The sequence below is a fragment of the Grammomys surdaster genome, unplaced genomic scaffold, assembly GCF_004785775.1.
Source record: "Grammomys surdaster isolate TR1022 unplaced genomic scaffold, NIH_TR_1.0 252, whole genome shotgun sequence".
In the NCBI taxonomy this organism is placed as follows: Eukaryota; Metazoa; Chordata; class Mammalia; order Rodentia; family Muridae; genus Grammomys; species Grammomys surdaster.
Window position 1 is genome coordinate 665,692 of NW_021604693.1, and position 12,446 is coordinate 678,137.

Here is a 12,446-nt window from a genome sequence, read left to right on the forward strand (position 1 = left end):
TGCTTGAGTTAGAGCTGAGGCCCAAGATGTGCTCGGTGCTCAGGTGGAAACCGGAAGGGGCCGGGGCTCCGGGTCAGGAGCAGATTCCTGGGTCCTAGTGCGTCCCAGTGGGTCCCAGTGGGTCCCAGTTGCTCCCTGATTGGGGGCGAGCACTGCCACCTCCTAGCCTAAGAAACTGCTTGAGCCACCGAGAGCCCAGCTACCTTTAGGATCTGTGAGACTGGGTGCAGAGCTGACTCTCGGGATCTGCTCCGGCACAGACCGGAAGGAACCCACGCTCTGGGCCTGGAGTGAACTCCTGGGTCCCAGTGGGTCCTAGCCGCTCCCTGTTTGGGGGCAATCACTGCCACCTCCTAGCCCAAGACCCTGCTTGGCACAGAGGTCCTGTGAGCCCCGCTTCCTGCTTCCTCTGGATTCTGCGAGATTGGGTGCAGAGCTGCCTCCCGGAATCCGCAAGTGTTCGGGCCCAGACTGGATGGAGCCCGCTCCGGGCCAGGAGCGAATTCCTGGGTCCCAGTGGGTCCTGGTTGCTCCCTGTTTGGGGTGAGTGCTGCTTTTTCCTTACCTGGGATGCTGCATGAGTTCAAGCTCCTGGGAGTCCCTGTTTCTCTCGGTTTTCTGGGGTTGGGTACAGAGCTGCCGCCTGTGACCTGCTCTATGCTCGGGCCCAAACCGGGAGTCCCCTGGAAAACTTTTCTAAGCAAATGTTTCCAAAAATCAAATTGTAGAAGCCATTTTTTTGGGGGGGGTTTCGAGACAGGGTTTCTCTTAGAGCCCAGGCTGTCCTGGAACTCACTCTGTAGACCAGGCTGGCCTCTAACTCAGAGATCCGCCTGCCTCTGCCTCCCAAGTGCTGGGATTAAAGGCGTGAGCCACCACCTCCTGACCCCGAAGCCATTTTAATATCAAATAAAATTGACTTTCAACCAAAAGTTATCAAAAAAGATGAGGAAGGATACTTCATACTCATCAAAGAAAAAACCTACCTAGATGAACTCTCAGTTCTGAACATCTATGCCATAAATTCAAAGCTACCCACATGTGTAAAAGAAACCTTACCAAAGTTCAAAGCACACATTGAATCTCACACAATATAATGGGAGACTTCAAGACCCCACTCCCACCAATGGACAGATCATAGAAACAGAAACTAAACAGAGATATAGTGAAACTAACAGAAGTTATGAACCAAGTGGATTTAACAGTGATCTACAGAACATTTCACCCTAAAACAAAAGAATATGCCTTCTTCTCACCACCTCATGGAGCCTTCTCGGAAACTGACCATATAATCAGACCAAAAACAAACAAACAAACAAACAAACAAACAAGTTTCAACTGAAACAGGTAGTTTGAAATAATCTAGTGCATCCTATAAGATAACCATGCACTAAAGCTGATCTTCAATAACAACAAAAGCAACAGAAAGGCCACATACCCTTGGAAGCTGAACAACTCTCTACTAATGATAACTTGGTCAGGGAAGAAATAAAGAAAGAAATTAAAGACATTTTAGAATCTAACAAAAATAAAGTCACAACATACCCAAACTTATGGGACACAATGAAAGCATACTAAGAGGAAAACTCATAGCGCTGAGTGCTTCCATAAAAAACTTGGAAAGAGCATACACTGGCAGCTTAACAACACATCAGAAAGCTCTAGAACAAAATGAAGCAAATCCACCCAAGAAGAGTAGAAGGCAGGAAATAATCAAACTCAGGGCTAAAATCAACCAAGTAGAAACAAAGAGAACTACACAAAGAGCCAACAATACTAGGAGCTGGTTCTTTGAGAAAATCAACAATATAGATAAACCTTAGGCAAACTAACTAGAGGGCACAAAGATGGTATACAAATTAACAAAATCAGAAATGAAAAGGGAGACATAATTGAAACTGAGGAAATTAAAAAAAAAATCATCAGATCCTATAACAAAAATATATACTCAACAAAAATGGAAACTCTAGATGAAATGGATGATTTTCTAGACAGATACCAGGTATCAAATCAGATAAACCATCTAAACAGTCCCATAATCCTTAAAACAGTCCCATAGTCCTTAAAAAATAGAAGCAATCTCTGAAAGTCTCCAACCAATAAAAAAATCACTGGATCAGATGGTTTTAGTGCAGAATTCTATCAGACATTCAAGAATACCTAATACCAGTACTTCTCAAACTATTACACAAAATAGAAACAGAAGGAACACTACCTAATTCATTGTATGAATCCACAGTTGCGCTGACACTGATGCCTAAAACACACAAAGACCCAAAAAAGAGAGACCTTTAGACCAATGTCCCTTATGAATATCAATGCAAAAATATTCAAAAATATACTAGCAAACCAAATCCAACAATACATCAAAAAAAAATCATTCATGATGATCAAGTAGACTTCAACCCAGGGATGCAGGGATGGTAAAATATGTGGAAATTCATCAACATAATCCACTATACAAATGAACACAAAGAGAGAAACACATGAACACCTCATTAGATCTGATAAAGCCTTTGACAAAATACAACACCTCTTCGGTTAAAAGTCTTCAAAATATCAGGAATTAGAGGCCAGTACCTTAACATAGGAAAAGCAATATACAAAAAAAAAATCAGTAGCCAACATCAAACTAGAGAGAAACTTGAAGCAATCCCACTAAAATCAGGGACTAGATAAGGCTGCCCACTCTTCCCCTATCTATTCAATATAATAGTTGAGATTCTGGCCAGAGTCATTAGACAAAAATTGGAGCAGAAGTCAAGATATCACTATTTGCAGATGATACGATAGTATAATTAGGTGGCACCAAAAATTCCACTAGAGAAATTTTACACCTGATAAACAACTTCAGTAAAGTGTCTGGATATAAAATTTACTCAAAAAATCATTAGCCTTCCTCCACTCAAAGGATAAATGGGCTGAGAAAGAAATTATGGAAATGACACTCTTCACAATAGTGATAAATAATATAAATACCTTGGTGTGACTCTAACCCAGCAAGTGAAAGATCTACACAACTTTCTTATAGACAGAAAATATGACAAGAACCTTCTTGTAAGGAAAGAACTCCAAGTCTCTGAAAAAAAAAAAAATGGAAGAAGACCTCAGAAAATGGAAAAATTCCCATGCTCATGGATTGGCAGGATTGATGTAATAGAAAAGGCCATCATGCCAAACAATATCTACAGATTCAATACAATCCCTGTTAAAATTCTAACACAATTCTTCACAGAGATAGAAAAAAAAAGGTTCACAAATTCATCTGGAATAACAAAATACTCAGTATAGTGAACACTATTCTCAACAATAGGAGAATTTCTGGGGGAATCACCATCCCTGACAGAGGCATAGTGATTAAAAACTACATGGCATTTATAGAGAGACAGACAAGTAGATCAATCAAATAGAATTGAAGACCCACAAATAAACCGACACACCTATGGTCATCTGGTCTTTGACAAAGAAGCCAAAACCACCCAGAGATTAAAATACAGCATACTCAACAAATATTGGTTCAAGTGGTGGCAAGTAAGTAAAAGAATGCAAATTAATCCTTTCTTATTTCTTTGTACAAAGCTCAAGTCCAAGTGGATCAAGGACCTCCACCAAAAAAGAAAGAAACAGAGAGAGAGAGAGAGAGAGAGAGAGAGAGAGAGAGAGAGAGAGAGAGAGAGAGAACAGACACACTGAATCTAATAGAAGAGAAAGTGGAAAAGATTCTAGAAGACATCAGCACAGGGGAAAGGGAAAAATTCCCTGAACCAAAAACAATGGCACAGGCTCTCAGATCAACTACTGACAAATGGAATCCCATAAAATTAAAAAGCTTTGCTTTTGGCTGGGGCAGACACCCGGCTGGTCTGCTCCCGAGAAGACATCTTATCCTGAACCTTCCTAGAGCAGCTGACACCTTGCTGGTCTGCTCTGTGAAGACACCTTATCCTGGACCTTCCTAGAGTAGCTGGTAAGAACCCTCCCCCACAACCCTAAGCCCCAGAGCTGCAACCCATCCAAACCCTGCCCCATCAGAATACCACTCCCCTTCAACCCCTTGATTGGTCCTTTTGGCTGGGGCAGACACCTAGAGGGTCTGCTCCTGTGAAGACACCATATCCTGAGCCATCTTAAAGCAGTAGTGGAACCCCAGCACTCAGAGCAGTGGAAGAACCACTGCACTTGGAGCAGCAGGATTTCAGGATCCCAGATAAAGCCTGAGTCCCAGGATCTCTTCAACCCAGGAGCTCAGGATCACAGAGACCTCTGGACTCTGAGCAGTTATGACACAAGCAAGATAACTGGAAAGACAGTCTCCAGTTAGAGACAGTGAGTGCAGATAGCACTAGAGTTAACCAGATGGCGAAAGGCAAATGCAAGAACATAAGCAACAGCAACCAAAGTTACCTTTGGCAGTCTGGAGACCATTCCACATGGATATCCATCCCATGTGCAGTCACCAAAGGGAGACGCTGATGTGACTGCCAGGAAGTGCATGCTTACAGGAGCCTGATGTAGCTGTCTCCTTAGAGGTCTGCCAGAGTCTGACATATAAAGAGGCAGATGCTTACAGCTAACCATTGAACTGACCAAGGAGTTCCCAATGGAGGAGTTAGAAAGAAGACTGAAGAAGATGAAAGGGTTTGCGACCCCATGAGGAGAGCAACAATACCAACCAGAGCTCCCAGGGTCTAAACCACCAGCCTGGGACCATGTAAGGAGGAGCTCATGGCTCCAGCTGTATATGTAGGGGAGGATGGCCTTGCTGGGCATAGGTGGAAGGGGAGATCTCTGCTCCATTTTTGACCCTGCCTTTCTTTTAGTTGGGGATAATTCTGCATTAAAAATTTTGAAGATGGTTTTGTGCTTCCTCCCCTGCCAAAACTGGAGGCTATGTCTATCTACTCGAAGTGATCTCTTCCAGTTCAATTTCCCCACTGTTGGGCATTTCAGCTAATGTCATCATAGTTGAAGCCTGGTAGCCTCTCACATCCCAAGTCTCTGAGATTTTCTAGAGATTGCCCCTACTACCTACCCCTCACTACTGCATATTTTGATGTATTCTCCTGGCCCTCTGCATGTTCCTGCTGTCTCTCCCCATACCCAATCCTGCCCCTCTTTTTCTATTTCCCATTCCCCTTCCCTGTCCTCTCTCCCACTCCGTTTCCTCCCTCTCTCTATTTCCCATGAATATTTTGTTCCCCTTCTAAGTAGGTTTCAGATATCCACACTTGGGCTTTCCCTCCTGTTACATTTCCTAGAGTCTGTGAATAGTTTCATGGCTATTCTGAATTTTTTGGCTGTTATCCACTTATCAGTGAGTTCATGGTTCTATTTATAAAGACAAATCAACCCAAGACCTTCAGAGAGGTCTTTCTAAGAGAATTTTCAGAGATGAAAGGACAAATGGAAGTTTAGTTCTGTGCCCTTTTCCAGGATCAGACTTGTAGTCCAGTCTAATACTGGAGTAGTCTATGTTACATTTGCTGGAGAGGGGACTCAAATAGGATAGTATATTTCTCAATTAATTTGCTTGTCCTAAGGCATGAACTTATGCAAGACTTCTTCATCTAACTATTGCTTTTTATCTTCTTATTTCTTATCCCAGGCCCTCTCACTCAATCTCTCAGTGTCCAGGACTAGTTCAGATCAGTTCTGCATTCATCAGATTCATGACACAATAATTATGGTTACTTCATCATTCGATTTTCAGCTCTATTGAGATATAATTGACAAAAAGCATATATTAAGATTAAAAGGTTTTGCAACTTTGTATACACATATTCATATGTACATGTGATAAGAATTAATGAAAAAAGATCACAAATGTGAAAGAGAGTGGACAAGAGTCTTTGAGCATATTTAGATGAAGGAAAGGAAGAAGAAAATGTAATTATACAATAATCTGAAAAAATATAAAAACAAAACAGAAAACACAAAACAAAAACTTCCTTCTTTCCTCATTTTATGTATCAGTTACTGACAAAGCATTGACTATATTTGTAAGAGGCAGGCATATTAATTATCTCAGTCTACAGAACTGAGTGAGTCCCTAAAGAACTCAGAATACTCTAGACATCAGTTACGTTTGCACAATAACAGTGCACCTGAGGCAGATTTTATTTTCTGACATGGCTGAGTCCTCTTTCGCCCACAGAATGTAGATTCTAGATTTCCCTGGACTGGTAGACATCAGAGAAGTGTCTCAGCTCAGCATTTTCTTCTTGGAAAGAGGGACGCTTGCCTGTACTGGTGTCATGAAGTGTAGCTGGGCATAGGTCACAGCATGAGGATTCTGGGATGTATCAGCCTGAAGTAGAAAAGAGTAGAAGAAGGGTTGTGTTGGCTACTGGGAACCTGGGGGTCTGGAGAAATCAAGACCCACCTGCTCATCTATGACTTGATCTCTGTTTATATGTCTGTGTTTTGAGTCATGTAACTCCTTTGGCAACAGGGAAGAAGAGGTGGTCTGTGCCCTTCTGAGTCTAGCAGGTTTCACCTGGGCATACAAGTGTATGGACATGTCATCCTCATGTTGGCTCTGCAGCACAGACAGAAAGAAACAAAATGAGTAGATTTTAGTTCCCCAATGATTCTTCACCAGTACTTAAACAGGGAGAGAGAGTGGTACTTTAGACATTTATATCAAAATAAGCCATTGTTGATTGGGTCTTTTGTGGCTTCCTCAGTACTTATAACACCTGTCTGTTTATTTTCTGCATTTCTGACATATGATCCAGATACGTTGACCTCCTCTCTAGTGCCTCCAAATTTTGAAAAGAGAACATCCTTGACCTTAGGACACTTGGACCTATCATGTCCTGAACCTAGATATGCCAGTTCATCACAGGTTTGTATGAGTCTTTTAGGCTTTTCCTCAGAAGGCTTCTTTCAAGTTCCCTTTAAATTCACACTGACCATCTGTATCTCACACAACCTCAACCCACATCCTCTAATTCATTTCCTTAACACACTTTGTGCTGCTCACTCTCTGGGTTGGTCTATATATCATCTTCATCCCAATCTTGTCCCAGAGAGTAGAGAGTATTTTTTTGCTTTGGGTGTAGTCAATAGCAAGATCCAGGAACTGGGGAGATGAGCATAGTGATTGCTATGGAAACATTAACTCAAGATTGATGTCCAGTGCCCATGTTTTTAAAAAAGTCTAAGCAATAAAGCACATGCCTGGGATCCAACTGCTTGTGGGATAGAGACAGACATCCAGAACTCAGTGGCATCAATTCCCCAGGTAATTAACTGTAGGGTCTCTGATAGACCCTGTTTCAGAAGATAAGGTGGAAAAAATAGAAGAAAATATTAAATGTTGACTTCTGTCCTCTGCCTGTGCTTACATACATGTGCATACACATTCTCAGGAGCATGGTTCTCATTTATTAATGTTTTTTGTTCATTTACTTGGTAGTTTTATTCTAAGAGGTTAAAACCAACGCCTTATACATCCAATTTAATCAAATCACTTTACCATTGAACTACAGCTTCAGACCCTCATATTGTCTTCTGAGTCCCATAAAGCATGCTAGTAACCAGACAGATACTGAGGAGTCAGAAAATAAGAGTCACAAATAAACAAAGCAAGAATGAAATTACTGAAAACAAGAGTTTCCAGAAACAAGGAGCCAACTTTGGAACATACTGGTGGTTGAAAGAAGGGAGGACAGAGGTTCTTCCTGTGGTATTCCAGGTCATAAATTCTTAGTGATGTGAATAAACAAGAATCTCACCAGTATGTCTAGCTCCACACTGTCTGCAGGCCTTGTGACCTTCACAGTAGCATCTGTAATAACAAAACACACATGTTTTTCCCATGCAGATTCCCAGGACCAGATCCATTCACTTTTTCTGATTGAAAATAGAAGAGGTCATGAGGGTAATGGTACATAGTGAGAATTCATAGTTCCTGATACTTCACCAGCACTGTGAAGCTGAGACCTCAGACATCTCCCTCCCAGGCCCTATTTTCTCACACAAGATTTCTTCCTGGATGGCAGGAGTTAGGCTGGAACTGAAGAGACAAGAGGTGTCAAGTGACAGTGATGGGTCAGGGATGTGGTGTCTAGGTTGTTGGGCATGAGTTTTTACCTCTTCTGCAGGTGTCCAACCAGGTTTATTGGCTCTGCAGCTCCTTCAGGATGTTGTAAGTCAGTCTTTGTCTGTACTGCAAAAGAGGAAAGAGCCTCAGCCTGGAGGTGGTGCCTCCTTACTATACAAAATCTCTGAAGAAAGGGACATTTAAATTTAATTACATATGTGTTCAAATATTCTAAGAGATAGAAAGGCTGATACAATACCTGACATTGCACAGGTTTTTGGATTACATCCTCTGATCTGAGATTCTGCAGAAATGTTTCTAAACTTATCTGCCCCAGGCTGCACTTTCCCTTGGGCTGGTGTCCTGAACCCCTACTTGGAAGTCCCACAGTGAGACCCACTGTCCACTGAGACCCAGGCCTCCCACATCCTGCTCACCTCCTTTCTTGTGCTTCTTCTGGTGCCAGAGTCTTAGGAAAAAGAGGGTGAGGACAAAGAGCAGTAGGAGGAAGACCACGGAGACCCATATGAAAGACTTCTGGTACCTTGCCAGTCCTAGGACACAAGTGATATCATGAGTGACAGGCTGTGGAAAAGAACCTACTACGTGAGACTAAAGAGGCCATCACAGAACCTGCATTATTCAAGACTAGGTCCTCTGCATATACACTATGGTTGTTTGTTTAGTGTTTGTGGAAAGGGGACTCCTGACTGGTGAATGGGGTTGTCTCTGAATCCTTTGACTGTTCTTAGAAACCTATTTTTCCTACTGTGTTGGATCAACTAACCCTGATGTGAGAATTTGTGCCTGGTCTTATTGTATCATGTTGTTCAACTGATGGTCCTATGTGGACTGACTGCTCTTTTCTGATGGATATGTGTGGGAAAGTATAACTGGGGGAGATCCAAAGTTGGGGCATCTGGGAAGAGTTCAGGAAGGGAAAACTGCATCAAAATGTATCATATAAGAGAAGAATAAATAAAAACATTTTTAAAGGAGGATCTACTGTGTGAATGGCCATGCTGTGTATTTATGTTAACTATCTCTCAGTCTGAAAGCCATGCAACATGAAACTATATCCCAACACTTGCAGTCAGTTTATCTGTTCCAGGTCACCTAGAAGAAAGGTATGTTGTTGAGGATTAATCTCGAGGTATCTTGTCTCCTATCTCGTTCCCTACACTAAAGCTAAACTTTATAAACTTGAAAGGATGGGTCCTTGATTCGCTTCCCTAGCTTTCTACCACACCCCTACACAGTCACCATCCCAGCAGCAAACAGGATAGGATTATTGCAGAAGCGGGTTCTAGAGCCTTTCTCTGTAAGTAGATGACACAGATAATATGAGCAATAACAGTAACTTGCTGCCTCTGTGAGAGCTCTCAAATTTCAACTTGTAGAAACTGAAAACTACAAAATAGAGTGGTTTTTCCATGTCAACTTCTCCTGAAGAAAATTCACCAACCCCATAAATAGCATGATGCACATACTCTCCCAGCAACAGAGTTCTTGCTTAGACCTCTGTGGTCAGACACCATGGGAATTTCATGACCTGATACTGTTGAGTAAAGCAATCAGGGGACTTGTCACCTCTCACTTATGTGCTGCTCTCAATATCACTGTTCATCAGCATGCCTGTATTGCAGCCTAGCCTCTGAGATTCTCTGTTACTAGGGATGATGGTAAAGTCTGACTTCCATACCCAGCACATTTATCACCATCCAAGCTAATACAGGAATGAAGACTCACAGAGACAGAGTTTCCATGCATTCTAGGATGGAAGAAACTTCTTGGACAGAAAAATCTAAAACTTTTGTTGGAATGGTTTGTGAGTATCAAAAGACTGTGGCAAATAGAGTGTGAGGATGATGCGTGGAAGGTCACCTGAATATTTTCATCCCTTTTAGTCTTATATCTACACTGTGGCCTCTCCAGAACCTTCTACATTCTACATGGAATCTTCTAGATTCCAGGGTAGAAGGTAGAGTGGTCATTAATTTTAAAACATCAGTTTATTTCTTAATCTCTGAATAACGAACCTTCTTATGATCCTCTCTATGTTAAACTTACTCCTATACCATCCAAAAGCTTCCTTGGTCATAAACCCTGGGTTACCTTCTGAGCTCAGACAGGTCAGAATCACCTCACCTGAGACTTTGATCTCCACAGGAACACTGGGGTGTGACAACAGGTAAGGAGACGAACTTTGAGAACCAAAGCATGTATAGATACCCACAAGGACTGGGGTCACAGCACTCAGGAAGAATTCTGCCTCATATTGTGGCTCTTGGAACTTTAATCTTTGATGCAAATAGGGATAGCCAGCACCATCCTTGAACAGAAAGAAAGTGTCCATTGGGATTGATGATTGACAGAGAAGGGTCACATTCTCTCCCGAGGACACAATGGTGCCTGGATGCACTGACAGATTGGGTGTGACATGAGGATGTCCTAGAAAAGAGAAACATGAGTGGGGAGCTACAGTCACAGTTATGAGGTTCTATTTCAGTAGCTAGTCTATATATTCACAGATAATCCCTCACCCACTTTATTGTCTATAGGTAGATCTCTGAGATCCCTGAGAAGATTAACCTCACTCTAAGATTTTCATCATCATCTTGATGATCAATCCAAGGTCTCCTCCCATCTGAGCCTGTGCCAAATTGGTTCCCTGCTGAATTCATGACTTTTTCTCACCTGTGACCAGGATGTCTTGAGGAACACTAGGGGCTGACCACTCAGAAGAAAATCTGGATGCACCATAGCATCTATATTGGCCAGCAATAGAGAAATCCACAGACCCTAAGGTGAAGTTGGCATGATATTGTCCAGTCTGTGACTGACTAACAGAGAGCTGTGTGAGGTCACTTCTACCCGCTTTGGATAAAGCAAATCTGTCAAAACTTGTCTCAGAGGAACACTGGAGTGTCAGGTTGTCTCCAGGAGTCAGGACAGGGCCTTGCTGGTTCAGCAGGGAGGGCTTCCTTGACAACCCTGGAACAATGAGAGATAACATGTCATCCAGCTGATCTTGTAATACATTCCACCACTGATACTGCTGTGACTATGACATGACCCTTAATGCTTTGGCCCTTAGTAGTCAAGACCTTTCTTCAGCCACTCATTTCCCAGAAACCTCCTGGAAGCGGCAAGGCTAATAACAAAATGTTTTGTAGTATCAAAATACAGTTAAATTAAAGACAAGATTTCCTCACCTGAAACATGTATCTCCAGAGGGTTACTGGCCTCTGACCACACATATGGAGTACTTTCATTGTATCCGTAACATCTAAAGGGTCCCTTCTTGCTAGATGCCATGGAGATGTCAGAGAACAGAGCCTGGGACTTCTCAGTGTGTATGAACTGTGCCTTCTGGGACCTGGAGAACTTCAAATCTTGCCCAGTCAGAATGAACCAATCATATTTTTTTGAGGAGGCACATTGGAGGGTCACATTAACTCCTGAGGTCACCATAGGACTGGGAAAGGCTGAAAGAGTAGGTTTGCCATGATGTACATCTAGGAAAAGAAGAGGCACACTGTTAAATGAGAAAAAAGTTTTCACTGCCTTCAGCAGATGGACTGCGGGTGAACAGCTTTGGAACAGTATTTCCTGGAGAAAAAGAAAAGGATTATGAGGCTTACTGAATTGTCACCTATCACCACCAGCTCCAGGTTGTGACTTGACTCTGTCTACCTATAAAGTTGTAAGAGTAACAGTTGCATGGTTTTGCATTCAGGCTTGTCAAAGAAGGGATTGTGGAATTTGCTTTATTGTGTTCTATTTGGGTCCTTCTGTCCCAGGTTCTGGGCTTCCCTGTTTATGTATCACATTCTTACAGGTTCCTGGGGTCCCCACACACCATAAGGTTGCAGGACTCCCTGAGGGGATCACAGAGCCTGAATGAGCCCAGATGGTAAGTTTTTGACAGGACCCTACAAAGTAGAGGAAGATGTACATATCTCAGGACTGCTGCACAGAGGTCACAGTTGCAAATCACATTTAAACTGATATACAATAGCAGAAGGACACACAGGGATCCCACATTTCCCTGGACTCTTATTATCCACCTAGGGTTTTGCACACAGGTCCAGCTATATCACACATTCTGTAACAATACGCACAGAAACCTAGGATCACTCACCTACCACACATCAAGTCTTTGCCTGGGATCCTGGTTCTGTGGTGATATCATTCAAATGCAGGGCTAGGACTTTCTTACCTGAGACAAAGAGCTCTAGCTGATTAATTGGCATTGACCACAGATGGGAGTTATTCAAGTAATAGCCATAGCATGTGAACCTCCATCTCTGATTGTGGGTCACAGGACCCAATATGAACTGGGTCATGGGTCATGGATGACCTTGAGTATATATATCTATATATATAAATAAATATA

At 42.4% G+C, this 12,446-nt stretch overlaps 1 protein-coding gene across 1 annotated transcript in view; it reads right to left on the reverse strand.

Moving 5' to 3' along the window:
* Positions 1-5,698: 5,698 nt before the first annotated feature.
* The window catches only part of LOC114627357 (leukocyte immunoglobulin-like receptor subfamily B member 3), a 38,049-nt gene continuing 31,301 nt past the window's right edge, over positions 5,699-12,446 (reverse strand). The window contains exons 13-22 of the mRNA XM_028775107.1: positions 11,263-11,565; positions 10,745-11,041; positions 10,196-10,498; positions 8,485-8,601; positions 8,098-8,173; positions 7,983-8,020; positions 7,740-7,792; positions 7,183-7,275; positions 6,383-6,538; positions 5,699-6,307 (exon numbers count right to left, since the gene is read on the reverse strand). Of these exons, the coding sequence (XP_028630940.1) occupies positions 6,203-6,307; positions 6,383-6,538; positions 7,183-7,275; positions 7,740-7,792; positions 7,983-8,020; positions 8,098-8,173; positions 8,485-8,601; positions 10,196-10,498; positions 10,745-11,041; positions 11,263-11,565 (1,541 nt within the window). The 3' untranslated portion in view covers positions 5,699-6,202. The remainder of the gene's footprint in view (positions 6,308-6,382; positions 6,539-7,182; positions 7,276-7,739; positions 7,793-7,982; positions 8,021-8,097; positions 8,174-8,484; positions 8,602-10,195; positions 10,499-10,744; positions 11,042-11,262; positions 11,566-12,446) is intronic.